At 36.6% G+C, this 23,220-nt stretch overlaps 1 protein-coding gene across 4 annotated transcripts in view; it reads left to right on the forward strand.

The window, feature by feature from the left end:
• The first annotated feature begins 14,239 nt into the window (after positions 1-14,239).
• Positions 14,240-23,220, forward strand: part of Zcchc7 (zinc finger CCHC-type containing 7) — a 219,070-nt gene continuing 210,089 nt past the window's right edge. The window contains exons 1-3 of one of the 4 annotated variants that reach the window (XM_010619400.3): positions 14,240-14,347; positions 15,172-15,326; positions 19,105-19,729. In XM_010619400.3, coding sequence (XP_010617702.1) covers positions 19,126-19,729 — 604 coding nt within the window. In that variant the 5' untranslated portion in view covers positions 14,240-14,347; positions 15,172-15,326; positions 19,105-19,125. Of the gene's footprint in view, positions 14,356-15,171; positions 15,327-19,104; positions 19,730-23,220 lie in introns of all 4 variants that reach the window. The other 3 variants (XM_010619402.3, XM_010619401.3, XM_010619398.3) reach the window with 3 other exon arrangements.

Consider the following 23,220-nt stretch of genomic DNA (forward strand, 5'->3'; position numbering starts at 1 on the left):
AACTCAAGGGAAAATATCAATAAACCTTTAACAAGTAAAAAAGTTGAATTAATAATAAATAATCTTCCAATAAAGAAAAGTCCAGGATCAGATGACTTCATTGGTGAATTCTACTTAACATTTAAAGAAGAATTAATATCAATCCTAGTGAAAATCTTTTCAAAACTTGGAGACATTTAATGAGCATTATCCTGATTTAAAAGCTGTATAAAAATACTATAAGAGAAGAAAATAACATACCAATATCCTTTATGAATATAAAAAGGAAAATCCTCAACAAAATACTAGAAAACTGAATCCAACAGCAAACTAAAAGGATTATACACCATGACCAATTGGGATTTATCCCAAGAATGCAAGAGTGGTTCAACATAGGAAAACCGATTGATGTAATACAGAATATCAACAGAATGAAGAAGGAAAACCCACATGATCATCTCAATAGACTCAGACAGGCATTTGATAAAATTCATCACCCTTTCATGCTAAAAACATTCAGCAGATTAGGCATAGAAGGAAATTTGGTTTACATGATAAAGAGCATTTATGAAAAATCCATGGCTAACATCATAATAGTGAAAGATCAAAAGCTTTCCCCAGGAGCAAAAACAATACAAGGATGCTTGACTTAATCACAGCTATTCAACATTAGAATAAAATTTGCCAGAGAAATTTGGCAAGAAAAAGATTGTCATCCAAATTAGAAAAGAATAAGCAAACTACCTATAGTTGCACATGAAATGATTCTATGTATAGAAAATCCTAAGAAATACAAAACAATTTACTACAGCTACTACATGAATTTAGCAAAGATGCAGGATAAATGATTAGCACAGAAAAGCCAGTTTTTATACATCACCAATGAACTATGCACAAGGGAAATTTTTAAAATTTCATTTACAATTACATCCAAAAGTATAAAATTATTTTTAATGGATAATTTTTTGGGGATGCTACGGCTGGAATCCAGGGCCTTTCATATGCTAAATAGACACTTTACACTGAGTTACATCCCTCAATACCTAGGAATAAGTTTAACCAAAAAGAAAAGATTTGTATACTGAAAACTAAGCCTGCTGAAATAAATTGACTATCTAATTGAATGGAAAGACATTTCTTGGTCATGTATCAAAAAACTTAATGTGATCTACAGATTAAATGCCAATGGCCTTTGTATAGAGATAGAAAAGTTGATCCTCAAATTCATATGGAATTTATAGGGTCCCAAACAGCCAAAACAATGTTGAAAAAGAAAAAGCTGGAGGACTTCATTTCATTTCCTAATTTCAAAACTTACTACAAAGCTATGGTAATTAAAACAACATGGTACTGTTTTTTTGTTTTGTTTTGTTTTGTTTTTGTCTGTTTTTGAGAGAGGGCCTCACTACGCAGTTCAGGTTGGCCTCATACTGATGATAATCCTCCTGTGTCAGCCTCCTGAGTGCTGGGATTAGAGGGTACACCAGTATGCCCAGCTACAGTGTGGTACTATTATAAGGAAATACCAACAGAATATACCACAGAATAGTATTGAGAGTACAGAAGTAAACCCAAACACCTATGGTTAATTCGTTTTCAGTAAGTGTGCTAAAAACCATTCAATGAAAAGAGATCAGTGCCTTCAAGGAATAGTGCTTGGCTCTAGTTAGAATGGCTTTTTTTTTTTTTTTTTTTTTTTTTTTATTTGAGACAGGGTCTCACTATGTAGTTGAGATTGACCTGTAACTCACTATGTATCCCAGGCTGGTCTTGAACTCACAGCGATCCTCCTGCCTCAGCCTCCCAAGTGCTGGGATTATAGACATACGCTACCACACCCGGCCTTAGAATGGCTTTGATCAAAAAGATAAGTCAGGTCTGGTGGCATAGCACTGATTTTGTTCATCCTGTAGGGTTTGGGATGGTGTCAGGGTCACCTGGTATGCAAGATAGTGCCTATTGACCAAGATGGCTGTAGTGGCTGTAGTCCTATCACACTATATCCTTAAGTGGATAAAGAATCTATATCTATCTATCTATCTATCTATCTGTCTGTCTGTCTGTCTGTCTGTCTATCTATCTATCTATCTAGACATTATATATATGGTATAGCCATAAAAATGAAAACCTTGTCATTTGTGGTAAAATAAATGAAACTGGAGATCATAATATTAAGTGACATATAGAATGTTCTGAGTGATGATGAATTTTAGAAACCAGAGAGTGGTTGTATATTTTCAAATGCTTAACTGTATGTATGTTAATTTCCTCTCAAACATTTAAATAAATACAGAACTGTAATATGCCTAGAAGATATGTACTTATATAAAAACAGGTTGAAAGTAAAAAGATAAAGAGGGCTGGGAATGTTTAGTGGTAAGGTACTTGCCTAGCATGTGCATCCCTGGGTTCAAACCTCAACACTTAAAACAAACAACAGATAAGCAAAGTAAAAGGATAAATGATGTGCTATCTAAATACTAAGAAGGATTATCACTTTCCACCATCCTTCACCAAAACAACAACATAATAGTAAGACGGCTGGAGTTGACTATATTAGTATCACATGAAGCAAGAGTATTGAAAAGAAAAAGGCAGACTTTTCATAGTAATAAAAGATTCAGCAATGTAAATGAATGCATTAAATGACAGCTTCAAAAAAGCTAAAGCAAAAATTGTCTCAATTAAATTGAGAAGCAGTAAGTTTCTACTGTCATTATGCTATATATTATTTAATCAGTTTCGTATTAATGGACACTTAATTTGTTCCATTTTTTTTTGCTGTTGCCGTAATGAATTATTTAACTGTGTGTGTATGCATGCTCGCATTTGTGTGTGTGTTTATGTGAGATAGTCCTAGAAACGATACTCTGTGTTAAAGGTCAATGTATTAGACATTCCTTTTCTTTTTCGTTTTAGTTTGTACCAGGGATCATACTCAGGACTTTGTGCTTGCGAGGCAGGCGGTGGCCCAACTGAGCTATTCCTGGCCCTGTATTAGACTTATTTTGATACAGTATAGCCAAATTGATTTTCTAAAAGACTTCATCAATTTATTTTTTCGCCAACAGTATATGAAACTGTTGTTTAACACTATTTTCCCACTGCTCCTTGAACAAAGATCAAATTTCTTCAAAAGCCAGCAGTCTGGTCCCTCCATATGTCTCTAGCCTCTCTTGTGCTCCTTCTATCCTTCATTTTACTCTCCAGCCTTTGGTTTTCTTTCAGTCTTTAGTGACCTATGCCATGAACCTTCACCTGTTGTTCCCTCTGCTTCAAATACTTTATCTTTTGTCCCTCCACCCCATCCCATCTATATCAAACTATCCCTCAGATCTCACATCATTGCTTTGTGGAAGCTCTCTCTAACCTCCTGACTAGTCCAATAACCCGACTAAAGATTTGCACAGAGCCCTTCATGTATAACAATCACCTAAGACACAATTTAGCACTGGTTTTCACGCTTGTTTAACATCTATCTCTACCACTAGACTAGGACCACTCAACACAGAGATTTGAGTGTGATTATTTTACATGCACGGTATGTAATAGATATTCCATAAATATTTATTTGAGTGGGTAAACAATAAGACTTATTATCAATCTTTCAAAATTTGTCAATCTAATTATCTAAAAATTATATTGCTTGTAATTTCCCCTTATCTATTAGGAAGATTCATTATCTTATGTTAATTGGTCATCTTTAGATCTCCATCTGTAACTATTTATTGACATGTTTAGCTCCTTTTTCTAGGTAGTGTCTAATTTTTCAATTGATTTGTGGGAACTCTTTATATAAGGAGTGATAAAAATACAGTGAATGTTTAAATTTTTAAAAAATGTTATTACAGTAAAAGACACATAGTCATTAATCCCCCTCACAATGCTCCTACCTCAAGCACACATATCCCATTGTTCTTGTCTTTCTGAAGCAGTTCCGGAAGATTTCCTTTGTGAGTGTCTTTAGTTGTGCTGTTGTGACTGCCTTAATGTCCTGAATCAATTCAAAATGTTTACCTTGCATAGTCATTGATACTTTGGAGGAGAGCCAGAAGTGGTACGGAACCCTGTAAAGGGAATAAAGTAGATGAAGACACACAGAATGTTTTCATGAGACTGCCTTTCTGTTGGATGGTACTTCGCAGCAACATTCACTATTTTTTTATTACAACTCCTAAAGACACTCACAAAACAGAACTCCAGAACTGATCAGAAAGTTGTAAGAACAATGAGGCAAGTGTATTCAAAGCAAAGGGCGGTATTTTTAGGGAGATTCATGATAACGTATCTTTTTAATGTAATACATTTTTTTAAAGTCAACATTCACCATACATTTTGATGTATGCTGTGTATATCCTTATATATTTTGGATGACATCTTATATGTCAAAGAAACATTTTCTCCCACTCTGTGCTTTGAGTTTTAACTTTGTATATAGTATCTTTCTCCCTAAAATATATTTCCTAATATTATACATTTATAATTTTTATCAGTAATTTAGTTTTTTGGTGGCATGAGATAAGCTCTAACTTGTTTGCAGTGCTTCTGGTATCGTTTATTAAAAAATTCCATTCTTTCTGTCCTGATTTAAAATATTATCTGTATCACACACCAAGTATGCAAGGCTGTTACTTTTGACCATTAATTCTGCACCCCTGCTCTGTTTATTACTGTTTCAGTGCCACATGAGGTCCTTGTAGTCCTGCATATCTGTGGTTGCACTGCTGATTCTCACTTACTACAGTGCTCACTGTGGTTCCTTACTGTTTTTCTACTATCGGATTCATGCAATTTACCCTGTATTGCCCAATACAACTTCTAGAGGTGCCTGCCTAATGCTTTCTTGGGCCCACTTCACATAATTTTATCCTTTTCTAATCTGGTCAAGGTTTGTTCAGATGGTTTTTGAAGGCAGTAACTGAAGCCTTTGATAATGCTACCTGGGCAGAATCAGTGTTAGTGGCCTTTAAGCACCCTAGAGCTTTTTGGGGTAACATTCATTCAGATAGACAGAGTTCCTTACTGTGTCCAAAAATCAAGAGACCCTTGTTCCTACACAGCTGAGCATAAACACAGAAGAGAAAGTTGTACCGAGCAACAGCATAACACAGAAAGAAAGACACAATTCTTGAAGGAAAGACATTAAACATTCTGAAGAAAATTTGCTGTGGCTCTAGGATTTTAATAGATCTTTCCAGTAGCAAAGCAAGAGTATAAACTACTCAAGCATTACTATACAGGAAATATTAAGTGCATGGTATTGCTGAGAGGGAGACAAAATCTTTTGCAATAACTAGGTCTGAGAGAAAAACTAGAGTAGTTCTACTCTGTCTGAAGTTTTTCTTTGTATAGTTTTGATTACGTGGTGTCAAACCTAGTCTGAAAATATTAAGTGGGAAATGGCAGAAATAAAAATTACTGTTTTAAATAACTTTTCTAAGAGAATATTATTATAACTATTCTATTTTATTATTAATTGTCATTAATCTAGTTTTCAAATTAAATTTTATTACAGGTATTATATATAAGAAAACTACTATATATATGGAGTTTGGAACTATCTGCAATTTCAGGCATCCTTTTGAGGTTTTGGGATGTATTCCCCAAGGACAAGGGACATAGCTGTATAACACCTTGAGAGAAGATACCCTTTCAGCTGGTTAACCCATCTTAGTTACTTTTCTCATTGTTGAGACAAAAATACCCAGCACCCAAAGTTAAAGGGGAAAGGTTTATTTAGCTCACAGTTTGTAGCAGTTTCAGTCCATAACTGGCTGGCTCCAAGGCAGGGTGGCGTGGCAGAGAGGCAATAGTTCATGGCAGACTGAAGGTAGCAAAGCCAAAAGGGGACTTTAATGGCACCTTTCTGCCCCTTTTATCTTATCCAGACTACAGGGATTAGGTTGAGGCCAAACCAATCAGTGGACTGATTTAGTAATCACACAGTCTTAATCCCAGGATCACACACTCTAGACTCAGCCACCTCTGAAAAAGCCCTATGACTGCATGAGGTTTTGGGAGGACATGTAGACCCAAACCATACACCACCCAAATGCAGACTGGTATCAGTCATAGAAGAGTGTCAGATTCAGAACATTGGCAGAGAAAGAGGATGTGAACTATATTAAAGTAGAGACAACTCTCTTTTTTTCTTTTTTATTGAGTTGATTGGTATTTTTAAAATATACAGTACAGTTACATTCATCACTGGGACCTTGTACCTTTACATGACAAATCTTGGTTCCCATTTTTCCCCATGCCCCTACCCTCCCTTCAGCTCCTCCAGAGACAATTCTTCTTAAACTCTACATTGCTCATGGTTTTTCCAAGTTGGTAAAAAACAATGGATAATAATGGTTGAAACACAAAGCATAAAATCTATAGTTTATTCCATGAAATTGTGCTTAAGTTCATTACAGAAAGCTATATATGGCTCATTTGGTAGTGTGAATTTAATTATTCTCCATTTTTTCTCCTGTTGTCAATCTAAAGTCTGGAATAAAATGTTATGCTAGCATTGTCTCAAAGCATATCTCAGCTGAAAACTGTAGCTATGTATGATTCTGAGATCCTGAATGGGCAGCTACAGAAAGCTATTCTCTACAGAATGAGATTTAAATAAAGCCTTCCCTTTTTAAACATGCATATCTCATCATGTGTTGGAATCTAGGGATCCAAGGCACATGGATGTTTAAAATGAAGGCTTGCCTTTGGAGTTAGTAGCTTCTAACAGTGCGTCAAGACTTCGTATATGAAATCTGACTTTTTAAAAACCCAGCACTGCCTGCATGCTAAATGAACATGTTCTACCCTGAGATACATCTCCACCACCAATGACTCTTACATAAATTAGAATGTCAATGTAGTTTTGCTAGTCAATGTTCATTATATAGTCACTTAGCTCTAAGTTTTGAGGAATACAATTCCAATTAGGAATAATAACAAAGGGAAATGGAGTCCTTGAATACTAGCACCTTATCTGTAGAGTTTTATTATAATGAGAGTATTATCATTTATATAGCTTAATTTATAGTATATGTATCTTTTAGATTTCATGATTTTATAAGAAAAGACAGTCTCCAAGAAAATTTAAAAGCCATCTATATGAATGTCCAAATTTTCAAGAATGATTTTATAGCCTAGTTGAAAATTGCATGCTCCCTCCATAACCTTGCAATTTGAAGAACTGCAAAATCATGAATAATAAAAAAGGACGTTAAACTTTTCAACAAACCCAGATGGGTACCAGTGTCACTGAGAATTCCTGAGAATCACCTTGTTTGTTGCTTCAGACCTAGGAGCCTAAATTGAATATTGCTTAATAGTTCCAACGTATTGGCTTTAAGTGATAACTGTTTCTATAATCACATTGCTGCCTATATTTACTTTTGTGAAATTTGTCAACATTGTTTGTATTTTGGGTAAATGAAAAGCATCCGAACTATAAAGGGTAACATTCAACTATTTCACTTGCCAACTTTTTATTTCTGCCTTATCCTCTAATTCAGATTTTGGTGAACCAGAAAGAATGAGGGATGGTGAGCAAGTGGCCAATTTTATTATCAGCGCTAGCTAGGACTTTGCAAATCTCTTCAGTTTGTATTTTGTTTTTTACTTTTGCAAATTGAGGGAACTGGACTATAAGTTCTTTTCAGCCATGATTCCAGGGTTTCTTATTTTTCTATAGAGTCAATGTATGAAATTGACAATGAAATAACTGAGTCACCATAAGAACTCAAGTTATTTCTTTCAGGTCTTGAGGCTGGGTATAAAGAAGACATAAAATCTTAATTTCTGCCAAACACGGTGATACATGCCTGTAATCCTAACTACTGGGGCGGGGTGAGATGGGAGGATTGGAGGTTTCAAGTCAGTCTGTGCAACTTAGCAAGACCCTGTCTCAAAACAAAAAAACCTAACCTAACCCCAAAATTCGGTAGCATGGGAATGCATCCATCTTGGGTCATATTTTTCATTATATTTATTCTCCTCCCAACACCATACTATGTCTTGTTTCTCAGAGCCACCAGTCATTTCTCAACATGCAAGGCTCTGGCTTTTGGTATTTTCCTTTGCTTATCATGTTCCATTGCCAGAAGATTTTCCTGCCTTCTCTCTCTCTGGAAAAGTCTTGCTTATTATCTTTATTTTTCCTTTTCCTTTATATTTTGACATAATTTTAGATTTAAATAAAAATTACAAAATAATACAAAGTACACTTTTCACCTAGATTCCCATAATGTTAACTTTTTAACCATACTCTTCTTTTTCTCACTCTCTCCTTCCAACACTTATAATCTTTTTCTGCATTCTTCTAATCTAGATTTAAATTTTGCTAACTGTTCTTTCCTTTTTGCAAAAGAAAATCCCAGATCATCCATTGTGTTTATTATATATCATTCAGTCTGTTTTAATGTGGTACAATTCTTCAGTCTTTCTATGTATTTCATCACACTGTCACTTTTGAAGAGATAAGTCAGACGTATGTTTTTAAATATGATATTGTTTCTCTGATGTGAGAAACTGAAAGTGGAAATAAGGACCAAATTGTATAATACATATTGGGAAATGGGAATAAAATGTTCAAATGAGAAGAGGAACAAGGGAGAGGTGAGGAAGGAAAGAAGATATTAAAAAAAATAACAGAAGGAAAAAATGGAAACAGCTTTTGTAAATAAGGAGGGATGTCTTTAACTCTTTAGGAAGATATGCAGTAGAGCTATAGCTGGATCAAAAGGAATTTCTAGTTTTAGTTTTTTTGAGGAATTTTCATACTGATTTCTATTCACTTTTTTTTCTTTGTAATACTGGGTATCGAATCTGTCCTTGAACATGCCATGCAAGTGCTCTACCATGAAGCCACCCTCCACTCCCTTTGTTTCATCTTGAGACAGAGTCTCACTAAGCTGCCCAGGCTGACCTTGAATTAGTGGTCCTTCTGCCTTAGCCTCTAGAGTGCTGACATCGCAGGCATGAGTTATCACAGTTGGCTTTACAATTTTTAAAAAATGAAAGTCCTTCGTCTTACTCTAGTCTCACTTCTCCAGAAGTAAATAACCATTGGCATTCATTGGTATCTATTCAGTATTTTCTTTAGGCACTTAAATATACAAATATCTATATCCAGGCATGTACATGCATCCATTTGAAAAAAGGTGTAGGGGTATATGCCTATAATTCTAACACACAGAAAGATGAGGTGGGGGATTGCATGTTATGTAGCAATTTCTAGGCCATCCTGGGCTACACAGCCAGAGAAAGATCCTGTCTCAAAAATAAAAAACTTTGATGAGTACATAATATACTTACAGTTCAACAATTTGCTTTTTTTTCCTCTTAACTGTATCATCTTGGGGATTTTTCTATGATCTACCCAAGATGTACTTTCATCTCTCTCTCTCTCTTTTTTAACAAGACACATAGCTTAAAAAATAGTATAGCTGTATCCTTGTTTGCTTTGTTCCTTGTTGATGGATACTTATTTTCCATCTTTCTATCAGGATTTTGTAACAATAACAAATATGCATTTAAGAACACAGCTTATTTTCTTTGTATGGTGCTGGGGATCAAACCTAGGGCTTCTGCCACTGAGCTACATCCCCAGCTTTCACTTAAAATTTTGATAGATAATATTACTTATCCTTAAATACCTTTACAATTTGTATTACTATTTACAGTGCATGAGACCACTTACATATTTCTGATTATTAGTAATGTTGAGCACCTCTTATCATAGTTCATGGCCTTTTGGATTTCTTGTATTGTGAATTGCCAACTAGTATCTTTTCACTTGGAATGCTGGATTGTTGGTTTTTTTTCTTTACTACTACCTACTTGTCCAAGCCCCATCCTCCTCCTCCATAAAGACTTCTCCATTTTCTCTAAGCAGCCAGCTGTGCCCTCCTCTGCTGTCCCAAAACACTGTTTATGCAGAATCCAGGTCTTCGTTTATCCATTATCCCATATTGAATTCACTTATTCAACAAGTGTTCACTTTGAGCTCACTCTTGTGCCTGGGCTTAGGCTAGGTGCTGGGTGGAAATATAGGAGATCATTACAGGCTCCATGATGAAGAAGTTTAGTTTTGAAATGTGCCTTAGGGCATAGAAAAAATACAAGTTTTGGATTCACACAAGACTTGATTTGGATCCCAGCCCCACAAGGTACTTAGCCTCTCCAAGTCTCAATTTCCAGAGTAGGGAAATGAGGTTAATATCTTTCTCACAGAGTCATTTTCAGACAGTATATCTGAAGAGGCTAGTGAGAGCCTGTTAAACAGTGGTCAGCTGTCAGCAAATAAATAGTAAGTGAGAGGCAACTGTAAGGGGTCAAAATGATTAGTTTCAGGACCTGTTAACATACTGTTAACATACACTTAATACTGAAGGTAGCTTTGCTCTTTTTCTACTGCAGTTTGAGGTCAACCCGAAGATAAGTATGGGTAATATGCTGCACTCATCCACATCCTTCTACAGTCTGTCTCCTACCTTACCTGCACTCTGCAGCAGATTTCTGTTGTGTCCTGGCCCCTTATCCTAATTTAGTTGGTCACTATTGATGCAGAACTGCCATGGCCACTGCTTTGGGGTAAAACAGATGGCTCCTTCCTCGAATAAATGGTACCTTTAGAATATTCTCTATAAGGGAGGTTTCAAGGGTACTTATACATGCTTGCTACTCATGATTTCAAGAAGTGGGGATCAGAAAAAGCTTGAAGTGGAAAGGAGCCTGGTGTGTGTGTGTGTGTGTTTGTGTGTGTCTGTGTGTGTTCATGTGTAAATGCACATGTATATGTGTAGTTGGGGCACGTCTCCAATTAATCAGACCTGGATTACAGACACAGCTTGCCTCTTCTAGATATCTCTTAGCTAGTTTCTTCCTTCCTGACTTCAGTCACTGGAATGAACCTTGACCACATGATTTCTAAAGTTTCTAAATGGAAAATTACAATGTAAAGACATGGGATATGTACTATCCTTAATCAGAAATCACTGCATTTTGAACTTCAACTCTTTACACCCACCCTAACATCCTGCAGTACTACACTGCATTCTAGTTATTTGGGATCATGATATGGTTTCCCATTGAACTGATAGTTGGACCCAATTGTGTTTCTGGCTTCGTGAAGTGGAACTGAGGGCTCTATTACCTGCTGGGCACTGTATCAGGCAGTAAACATACAAATATCTAATCAGAACTTCTGTCTTCAGGGAATTCCACAGTCTAGCTAGAACACAACTGTAGAACCAATATAATTACCTTCATGGATGGCAAAAGGGTTTGCCATTTGTCAAAACTATAGGGAGTCCTGGGGAAGGAATGCCTATACTGTCTGGCTGACTGGAAGGTTTCCCTTAAATTCGGATTTCAGCAGAGTGGGGTAAATGGAAGTACCTCACAAGGACAGAAGATATTTTATAGGCAATGGGAGTGTTATCTATAAAGACATAGACGTGGCATCTATAAAGACACCAGTGTGGAAGAGCATGGCATGCTGGCAACCGCTCAGGTGTCAGTGAACAGATATTATGTCTACTAATGAACAGATAAACGTCTATCAGTGAAAAGATATATGTCAGCTCATGAAGAGCCATTTATACCACCCAAAGGACTGTATGTTTTAAAACATCTTGAAGGAAATGACTGAAGCATTTTGAGGTAGGAAAGCAAAACATTTTTGTTGAACATATAATAGTGAGAAGATAGGGCAGAGTACTAAATTATTTCCTAAACTTATGGCCTTCAGCAATTTACTTAACCTGTTTCCTTTTCTGTGTGTGTGAGGTGATAATTTAAAAAACAAAACAAACAAACAAAACAACCCAGTTGGGAGTGATGGCACACACCTGTAATCTCAGCACACAGGAGGATGCAGCAGGAGGACTGTGGTAAGTTTGAGGCTAGCCTGGACTACATAGTGAGTAAAAGACCAGCCTGAACTACATAGAAAGACCCTGCCTCAAAAAAACAAAATGAAATAAATGAAAATTAAAAAAGGAACCTTAAAGTGTTGAAATTTGAGATTGTATTATACCACACCAAAAAGGCTTAGCCTGTTACTTGCCAAAAAATTAACTAAAGAATACTTAACATTTATTTATACATTACTGGAACAAACTGTCACCAGATGGAGTCTCATGAGATCCCCCCAAAGAGGATATGGACACATCATCTGGCCCCATGTAGTAGGATTTTGACTCATCATTGCAGAAAGAGAACCTTAGGTTGCATCAGTGAGAAACATAGGCAGATTTATTAGGCAGAGTTAGGAAGTAAGAGAAAATAAGGAATAGACTTTAGCTCAAGAAAGGAAGGGGTCACTGCTCTATATGATTAGACTGGCCCATACAAAATGAGATCAGCACCCTACCTAATGGGATGTTTGAACCTAAGGCCTTCACACTGAGCTATATTCTCAGCTCCTTTTTATATTCAAGACAGGGTCTCACTAAATTGCTCAGGTTGGGCTCAAACTTGGAATCTTTCTGCCTCAGCTTCTCAGAGAGCCAGGAAACCTTTATAGGTTAGGCAGAGTAGGTTAGTGGCTGTTTAACCATTATCTCATATCTGGAAGAAGACATTGCTCTGGGGTTCCTTAAACTCTGGGAGAAGTCATTATTTGGTTGAGGGTAGACGTCTTTATTGCTCAAGGGGGCAAGTCTGTGTCCATGACAGGATTATTTCAGCTTGAGGCAATCTTGCGAAAGGCTCTGCTAAAAAGTGCAGTGACTGAAAAGTGCATCAGTAGAACATCTCTTAAATTTATCTTGGTGTCTTCAGTCATTAAGTGAGATGATACAGGTTAATGTAAATTTAGAACTAAATTTTTGTACTGCCAGTTTTTAAACAGACCTTCCCTAAATAATTCACATGAGTATATGGAGAGCTGATCAGGCACTTAACTTAACATTTTAATAAAGAAGACTTCCACAAACAAAGGCTAAGTTTTGTTCTGCTTTTAGTTGCCTACTGGGCATCTGTAGCCCAAAGGAAGTCACTGTTTTTTAGCAAAACCCTTTTGAAGTACCTGACTGCCTTAGAAGAAAACACAAATTATGCTCTTAATGAACACCCAACAGGTTAAGGGCCTAGAAGTTTGTACTCTTTCCCTATAGAGGGCTGTATGTCAAAACAGTCCAGAAATCTGTGACTCATTTCTATGTTTGTATCTTTATTTGTATAATGGGTTTTCCAATTTTGCCTTTTCACAGTAATTTGACTTTTTCTTTTCTAGCACTTCCCATGTTGATCACATTTTAAAATAATTTTCCAAATTTAGACTCTAATCAAACTATACTATCTTTCCAGCTGAACACTAAGCTCTGTGAGATTACAGACCTTTATGATTTTATTACTCCTCCGCATTTTGTCATACAACTTGGCTTTTAACATGTTCAGTAAATGTTGAAAAAAAGAAAAAATAAAGTCAAGTTTATCTTTTAGGACTTCAACCAATTAGTAGAATATTATTTGTAAAATCACACAGATCGGTTTCCTAAGATTAAGTATTTTTAAGAGTGTGAGAAGGGGAACCAAAGCCAGAGGATTCCAACACAATCTAGAAGCTTTTGGAAGCTTTCCAAGAATCAGTAGTTACTCCAGTAATTCCTGTGCAACTCTTCAATGTTCACAAAGGGTTAATCTACTGTCTGGTATTCATGGAAAGGCGGAAGCCCCTTGTAAACTAAGTTCAACCCCAACCTACAAGTTGGAAGGGACTACCAAGATCACCCACAGCAAGGGTGAAAACCTTAGACGCTAGGCGCTCTCAACAGGGCCGTTTCCTAGGCTGGAGTTTCTCGCGTCCTCTATCTAAGTCACCCTCCATAAAAGTCCTCGTCTCCACCAAGCGCGCACGCGGCACCGGGTGGTGTCCCCGGAGGGCAAGGGACAAGGAAGAGAGGGCGTCCTGAAATCCGCCCAGCGAGTCATGGGAGTTGAAGTTTTCTGGCAGTTTTTCACTCACGAGCTCCCCTTGTTTTTGCCCGTATACAGCATCTCTCTCGTTCAATGGATTCGAACAAAATTTACACCATCGTAGAGTCAGCCGAGGTTTTTTTCAAAAGAATGTGTGAAAGGGGAAGAGCAAAGAAAAGCAAGCAAAGCAAAAGCTTATCTGTGGTTGAAGAAAACAAACAAACAACAAAAAAACCCCAAACCGGTTAACAATTGCTACGCAGGCGCACAGAGGGCCCGAAAGGTGGGCGGAGACGGAAGGTGGACTGCGGAGAGCTGTGTTTTCCCGGAAGTGCCTTCCTCTTCCCGGTTACGCGCGGACGCGGCTTTCTCACCTCATTCGTCCTCGCCCCTCCCCGTCCCTCTCCGCGTTTTGGTTCCTGGTTGGTGCTTCCTGGTCGCAGCGGCGGCAGTGAGTATGTGTGTGACGGGCCCCGAGCCTCCCACAGCCGGGAGACCCCTGCCCGCCCTCCGTCTTGCCCGCCGGGCTGTGGAAGTAGCGCTAGCCCCGTCGCCGGGCTCCGCGTCCCCAGCCCCACCTCGGTCGTGGCTATGCGCTGCTCTGGCCGCTCTGCAGCGCGCTGCCCCACGCGGCTCGCCTGTCAGGCTGGGGTGTTCGCGTCTTTCTGTCCCTCCACGGCCTGAGGCCGTCATTCAAGAAGGGCTGAGCGTTGATAGCCCCTGACGGGGTGGCTTTTTTGTCCATTTTACCCACTACACCCCTCCCCAAGAGTTCCGTTTTAGGAAAGCAGGTCGGCCAATTAAACGTCGAGGTTCCGCTGCGCGGAGCAGGAGTCCGGCCTGTGAGGACCTGATAGTCCTGGGCTAACTCCAGTCTCTCCTGTTCGAAGTAGCAGCTGCAGCAGTGGAACCAGAACAGTTTCAGTAGCTACGTCCCTTCCCTTATTAAAAGGAGACTTCGATTTTATTCACTGAGATTTCTTTTACCTCTCAGGTCCTTTAGCTGATTGGCGCCTTAAACTTTACGGAGGTGCTTACGGTATTTGGAAAAAAGTGTGGCCAGGAGTCAACAAACATAGGTTCTAACCAAATCTCCACCACTGAGTAGCTGGTGACTCTACGTATCTCTTCTTTAGGCTGAATTTATGATTATTTCAGGTTTCAGGATTGAGTCATTTAGGGCTTTTTTTTTTTTTTTTTTGCTCATTGGATACACTTTCTATTAGCCCTGTTTCTCCAAGTATAACAAGAGAGTTAATTCGATGTCTTTTTCAGGTTTCTTCTGAACTTTCGATTACAAAGACTTTAAGAGTACTGTGTATGTTTAAGACAATATTAAGGCTTTGGGGACAGTTTAATATTGCTGTCAAGAGAATCTGAGGGCGTTGAACTGAGGAGGAATTCAACGTGAGGGTTGATAGTTTGCAGAGGTAAGAGTACATAAAAAAGAGGAGTGCTGAGGGAATGGTGAAGAAAGTGTTTACAGATAGGGTTAGTTCCTCTAAAAAGCATTTACAGTATCCCAAGGACAGCTGGGAATTACCTCAGTAAATTTAAAATAATTTTCTTACCTCAGGATTCTGTCTTCCTCATTTTTGTGGCCACCGTTCCACACATTTGGATTCTCTATCAGAGTTATATTTGTTTTGAAATGACAGTCACATATGGTGAAGAAAGTGTTTACAGATAGGGTTAGTTCCTCTAAAAAGCATTTACAGTATCCCAAGGACAGCTGGGAATTACCTCAGTAAATTTAAAATAATTTTCTTACCTCAGGATTCTGTCTTCCTCATTTTTGTGGCCACCGTTCCACACATTTGGATTCTCTATCAGAGTTATATTTGTTTTGAAATGACAGTCACATTTGAAGAATGGACAGTAATTTTTATATAGTAGCTGTAGCTCTGTGATAGAGTGCTAGCCTGGCATGCCCACTGCATTGGGTCTATCCCTAGCACTGCAAAAAAAAAAAGCTGTGGGTTTTATTTAAATCTGCCTGAAGTGAAGTGGATGCCTATAGTATCATTAAGAGTGAACATCTAAGCTATAAATTCTTTGAAAGGAAATAAGAGCAAAATATTTGGAATGATCCAATTGGTGGATTATTAAAGCAGAAGCATTGCTTTAAATATTGCATAAGTAAATTCCAACAGCATAAACAAACCTTAAGTTGTCCAATTTTTAAAAATTTAGTGAATGAATACTGCTATCCCTTTCAATGGCAAGAACCTTTGTAGTTATTTTCTATAGCTGTTTTGTGTTTGGTGAGCCATTATAATTCTTTAGATAAGTTTCATTCTTAGGTGATATTTTATATTCTTATTTAGGAACCATTTTTTTTCAGTTAGAATTGACAAAATCTCTGAACACCAACTTGGGGGGTTCTTGGATAGTAAACTGACAAATTTAAATATGTGCTTTTCTTCTAATTAAAATGCCTTTTTCATTATTTTTATACGCCAGTGAAAAGTACAATGGATATGTGTGAAGAAAATGTATTTGGTAGAGCCAATGAACATATAACAATATCTGAAATTATTTTAAAAATTGTATTTTAAAATCTTAGTAAAAAAATAAAAGAAAAACAAAAACTAAAATTTTAATGAAGCTTGGCTGAGAATCAGGAAAATGTAAATCATTTAACTTTTTTTTTTGTTGTTCCGGGGGTTGAACTCAGGACCTCACACCAGGCAGGTGCTGTGCCACTGAGCTCAATCCCCAGCCCTCTACTTGTGTTCTTAACCACCTACGTAACCTTGGATAAGCCTTGTTATCTCTTTGGACCTCAGTTCCTTATTTGTCCATTAAGGAGGCTATGTGTAAAAATCTAGAAGGCACTTTGTGGATTTAAAAGTTTGGGACTTTCATGAGGAATTTAAGTTAAATATACTTGGGAATCCTGTACAGTGATCAAAAAGCTGAGAAAGACTTCTGAGTCAAGGGATATATATCTATAAATCTTTCTATCTATGCTTTATATTCATTTCCCAATGTACTTAAAAAATGCATTTGAATGTAATTAAAGTAGTAACATAAATGAAATCAGCCTGAGGCAAACCTTAACCCTGGCATATATAAACTACATAAATAGATGTTTTTCCTGAGCACAATTTTCAAGTACAGAAGTACAAAATCCTCTTAAAGGCCATAGGGGCTAAATTGTTAAATTCATTTTTCTACATTTCAGGGAAAGAGATAAGTCCTTAGACCCAAGGAAGTCAGTTTTTATTATGGTTCTGTAGTTTATTTTTGGCATACATTCACAGGTGTGCCTATGGCTCTGTTCTTAATCCCTTTCCTTTGGGATGGCTCCAAGAGTAGTACAAATGTGTAACTCTGTAATTTAGCTCTTTAATTTTTTTGTGTGCTGCACTGGAATTATGTTTTATCTTAAGTCCACACTGGATCCTTCAGGATGGATCCAGTGAGGATTTTGAAGGAAGTATAATTCCTTTGACTTCTTTTAGAATTAATTTACCTATTAAATAAAAAGGAAAGAATTCATCTTTCATTTGAATTCCTCTGAGGCTAACATTTCAATATAAACTGATTAATGCCATGAGCATTATGATTCAGACAGCCACAGTCAACTTGTATGACAATAACAGTATAGCAAACTGCAAGTTCAACAAGGAGGCAGGTATATTGGATTGGGCCTTTAGAAGAAAAAAAGTATTAAGAGTTGCTTTCTTCATTTCTGGAGAGCCAAAAAACTGCAGCTTAAATGTAGTGCATTTTGGGCTCTTTTTTATTTGATTATTGAGTTATCTGGTTTTATTACCAAAACTACCATCACAATCACTGTATTCTGACATTGGGGTAGAGAATTGGGAAACAAGAAAATGACTGTTCTTTCCTGTCTATATAGCTAAAAGTGAAAGACTAAATTGACATTGTGAACTGTTTTCTAGGGTATCCTTGGTAGTTGAACAAACATGACTTGTTTTTCCAGAACTGTAATTTTGATCAATATTCTGTGGATACCTAATTGAAACTCTTGACTTTCAAAAGCAGAATTTTCAAGTGTAGATTTTTGGTTGATATTAGAATTTCTTCTTTGGAATAGTTGAAGACAACTGTTATTATTTGATCATAATTTGTATATTATAATAAGCTATTAGACTTATCAGGCCTGAGGAACAAATACCTGATGATATAATTAATTTATTCATTGATTAATTCAACACATGTATATAGTAGTCTCCCTAAACATTACCTTTGACTTTGGTAGCTATTGTGTAACAAAATGCATATTGTTCCTGCCCTTCTGAGGTTTGTAATGTGTTTTTGGTACATTTACATTGAATAAGTAATTAGAAATGTGATGAGTGTTTTGAAATATAAAGTGCTGTGGAGCCTATAAAAAGGGCACGTAATTTAGTCTGGTGGGAAGTAGTGTTAAAGTCAAGTTGAAGGATGAACAGGATTTAATTGTGCCTGATAGGAAAGTGAAGTGTTTTTCTTCATGCATGTATTTCCAAAGTTGGAAGTTTTACCTTGATGTTAGGTTTTAGTAACTTTGTTTTTTATATATATTTTAATAACTAATATAGAAATAGCTTTATCAGAGATATTCCTTTGGCCAAGGATTAGACAGTTGTGAAATAAATTTTTTTTTCATGCCAGGGATCAAACCCAAGGCCTTGCACATGCTAGGCTTGTACTCTGCTACTGAACTGCACACCTTCCCCTTGAGATTCATTTTAAATTGAGAATTAACATCTGCATTGAAAGAGAAATATAATGGTGGCTTCTTGTGGATTTTAGTCAGAGTTGAAGTAATATTCCTTTATGAGGATGTATTCATGAAAAGAGAAGCAGAATCAAGGAAGAGATGAGGAATAAATGGAATAGCAAAAGATACTTCAAATCTTTTTGTAGTTTTAACATTTTGGAGAACAAATGTTCAGTGTCAAGCAGTAGATCTCAACTGTTTTTCTTTTCTACTATATCTGTGAATTTTCCATTAACAACTATAGCTCAAGTTATTGATAGTAATTCTCATCTGAGAGGATGGATGTTATTACAGCAGTCATAACAGGATTTAGAGATCCATGGAAAAAAGACTCTTAAGAGAAAAAAAATGTATTTTAATGTGTTAGAGAAAATTAATGACCTTTACATAGAAGTTGGCTCTGTGGGGTGAAATGCAATAACCAGAAAAGATCTGAGCATTTAAAATATATTATTTGACTTTCTCTTTTACAGAATTGAGGTTCCTGACTTTCCATGATGTTTGGTGGCTATGAGACTATAGAAGCATATGAAGATGATCTTTATCGTGAAGAATCATCTAGTGAACTAAGTGTTGATAGTGAGGTGGAATTTCAGCTCTACAGCCAAGTTCATTATGCCCAAGATCTTGGTAATGCTACCATGGAGGAAGGACATGAAGAAAAGAACTCTGGGAATTCTGAATTGAGTACTAAACCACATGAGAACTTAATTGTCCTTTCAGATAGTGAGGTCATCCAACTGTCAGATGGGTCAGATGTCATCACTTTGTCTGATGAAGATAGTATTTATAGATGTAAAAGAAAGAATATTAGAGTCCAAGCACAAAAAAAGACAAGAGCACCTCCTGCTTCTCTTTATTCTGATGAGTTGGCTGATAAAAAATGTGAAAGGAAAATTGAGAAGCCTAAACCTGAAGAAAGATCGGATGTGATCCAAGAGATCATGATTATAGAGGTCAGTTCAAGTGAAGAGGAAGAAAGCATCATTTCTGAAAGTGAAAATGTGGAAAGCTGGATGCTACTGGGGTGTGAAGTAGATGAGAAAGATGATGATATCCTTCTCAACCTTGTGGGATGTGAAAACTCTGTTACTGAAGGTTAGTATCACATGGGCCATTTTGAAAAGTAAAATCATCTTTAATAAGGACTGCTTTTCCTAGATAAAAGAGCGGTAGGGTCTACTCCATTTAATTCTTCACTTTTTGATCTTGTATCTCATCAAACTCTCTTACAAGAGACTACTTTGATGGTGGTCTCTCTGAACATCAGAGAGAATATATAGAGAACCAAAGACACTCTGCTTCTCCTATAAGCAAATTCTTAGCTACTTCTTCCTATTTGGCTAGAGCCAGTTCTGGACCCAAAATCTTAATTTCATTCTCTTTCTGCTTGATACCACAGGTGAGTACTTTATCTCCATCAATCTCTGACATTGTTCTTGTACTCAAGTTTGGTGAATTCTGTTGAGACTGTCTCTTCCTAAATATTTTACTTTCCCAGGAGTTAGCCATATGACAAGCATGGGAAATGCCCACTACACAGAAACAGTGGAATTGATATTAGGATTTTAGAGGCTAAACTAATTAGCCAGTAAGATGGGAAATTATGAAAAGCTGAAAGTCTAAAGTAGGTTGTAGGAGACAATGCCAATTCCATTAGTAACATCATTGAGGATTAAAATTTTGGTGTTAGCTTTGTTTCCTCTCTCCCATGTAGGTATTCAATTTTAAAAAGTCATTCCTTTAAAAAGTCCATTCCTTTTATTTTCCACACTATGTGTAATGCTAAATCTCTTGCAGTAGTTTCCTATACGCTAGTAGTCTTGAGATGCCCCATTACTCATGGTACTTTACTGCTGAATTAAAACTTTTAGTGCTACCCTGCTCTTCATAGAAGAAATAATGACACTGAATGTAGACCTAGCTCAGATCCCCAGGGTGTAACCACCTTTTCTTAAGGATTCAGACAGGAAGTTATTTAGGCTTCCAGGGCATAGGATCTCTTAGCTTATTCACTAAGGCCTTTGTGAGAAAGCAGCCTTAGACAATACCTAAAGAAATTCGGGTGGCTTTTCCAGTAAGATCTTGTTTACAAAAACTGGTGGCTAGCATAGGCTGTAGTTTACTGACCTTACAATTTGATAGCAAAAAGAAGAAAAGAGAATAGTTCTTAACAAAATCAAGTAGAGTCAGGATAAGGAGATATTTCCAAATGAAGCTTAGTAGTTACAAGGTATTTTTGGCAAAAGATAGATTTCATTTAAGAGGAGGCATGTGGAGGAGGCTTATTAATTAAAATTATATTATGTAAGTATTGGGTCATTGAAAGGAAAGACAGTCTTAGAGGAGCTAACCTTAAAAACCCCTAAAGAAGTGACTGGCATGAAAACATGGGAAGACACTTAACTTTAGACTGGAGAGTTGGAAAAGACTTGGAGGCCAGGGTGTAAGAGTTGAATTTTGAAGAAGGCTAGTGGTGAGGTTGGAGTGGATAGTTTTAGGTGATAAGAATACCATGTGCAAAAACAGCAGTATGGAAATAATGACTTTTGGGATGTGCAGGTATTTTAGTCTGATTGGTGAGGTGATAGTTGGGAGGTGAGGGATTATAAGTGCAATAAGAGCAGTAGGGTCTAGCTCATAAAGGGCATCTACGTCCATCTCAAAGAACTATCTTGAAAATCCTGGAGCCATTGAAGGATTTCAAGCAGACAAGTAACTTGCTGACATTTCTGTTTTAGAAAGGATTCTAGTGACTGTGTGAGGTTGAATTGTAGAGTTAGCAGTTTTTAGGATGGGATGAGTGGATAGGCTTTGTAGTAATCTAGACTAAGCTAGGTAGTTATAGGAATATGGTATAATACAGCAAGGAGGAAATGGATTTAAGAGCTTTAGAAATATGAACATAATTTATTTTTGGGTAAGGGAGATAAAAGGAGTTAATGACTTCAAAGTTACAAACTTAGGGAACATAGAAGAACAAGTTAACTGGGACCTGACTCATGATAGAAAAAGGGTTTCTCAGGGAAAAGTGAAATTGATAGGAAGGTAAGATAGAATAAGAGGCAACTGAGCCATATGGAAATATAGATCTAGAAGAAAGAAGTGGTAAGTTTAGTAAGGTATCTCAGGATTAAAGAAAAGAAGGTTGGTAGTCAGGTATCTAATTAAACTCTGAGGAAACAATACGTTATGTTATATTGTAAAAAGATAAACATGTCTATTCTTGAACTTTTTGGGGTTATTGTATATATTAAAGTGGAACATAACAAAATTTAAGGTGTTCAATAGCATTTAGTACATACACAGTGTTGTGTTACTATCATCTTTGTCTAATTCAGAAACTTAGTCCACTGTCTAAAGGAGATCCAGAACCCACTAAGCAGTCATTCCCCATTTCCTCCTTTCTCCAGTTTCTGGCAAACACTAATCTGCTTTTGATATCTGAATTAATCTATTTTCAATGTTTCGTGTAAACAGAACCACCTAAAATGTGGCCTTTGTGTTTGGCTTCTTTCACTTAGCATAATGTTTTAGAAGTTTATTTACGTTGTAATGTGTGTCTGTACTTCATCACCTTTAAAGGCTGAATAATAGTCCACTGTATGAATTTACTGTGTTTTGTTTATTCATTCATCTGGTATGTATGTTTAGATTGTTCCCACGTTTTAGCTATTGTGAATAGTACTGCTGTGAACATTTGTATGCAAGTGTTTATTTAAACACTTGCTTTCAATTCTTTGAGGTATATACCTGGTAATGGAGTTACTGGTAATTTTGTTTAACTTTTTGAGGAATGCCAGAACTGTTTCCCATTTGTCTATTTCCCATTTTACATCCTGCCAGTAATGTACAATGATTGCACTTAACTGCGTGGGTTTTTTATGGTGACTTGTCATGTTGTAGTTTTGTTTGGTTTGCTAGTAGACATGTTATTATTTTTAAAAATATTTAAAATAATTGTGATACATAGTAATTACATTCATGTTGAGGAATTAGTATATATACCTGTTATATCTTGACAACCCTCCCATCTGTGTGCGCATACAACTTGTTATTTTCTTATATGTTGTCTTGCATTTTTCTATCATGGGCTTTTTTTGCAATGAATTTTATTTATATATTTTCCATGAATTTTTTTAAATGCACAATTCATCCTTACAGGTATGTGTTCTTTTCAAATTTAGTGTGTATAAAACATTAAATCATTGGTAAAAGATGTAAATGATTTCAGGTATTGAATATTCCTTTTATCTGTGTTACTATTTATTCATACTCTTTAACTCCAGGATTTGTTTTTATCTTCCAACTAAATTGAAACAAATTCTGCAATTCTACAAATTAACTTGCTTGATTCTTAAAACTCTTATAGTTGTTCAGACGTATGCCTCTATTTTATTTCTTTGATTTCCTGATACCATAAGCTTTCCAGTTAATAAGTAATGTATTTTGTAATAATGCCTGTTTAAATGTGTTGTTACTTTCTTTTTTTTCCTTGTAGTGGGAATCGAACTTGGGTTCTTGTGCTTACAAGGCAGGCAGTGTTACTGCTGAGCTAAACCCCCGGCCCTGTTGTTACTTTCTCATTA

This window comes from Fukomys damarensis, unplaced genomic scaffold (assembly GCF_012274545.1).
Source record: "Fukomys damarensis isolate Sample0158 unplaced genomic scaffold, DMR_v1.0_HiC HiC_scaffold_36, whole genome shotgun sequence".
NCBI classification, from domain to species: domain Eukaryota; kingdom Metazoa; phylum Chordata; class Mammalia; order Rodentia; family Bathyergidae; genus Fukomys; species Fukomys damarensis.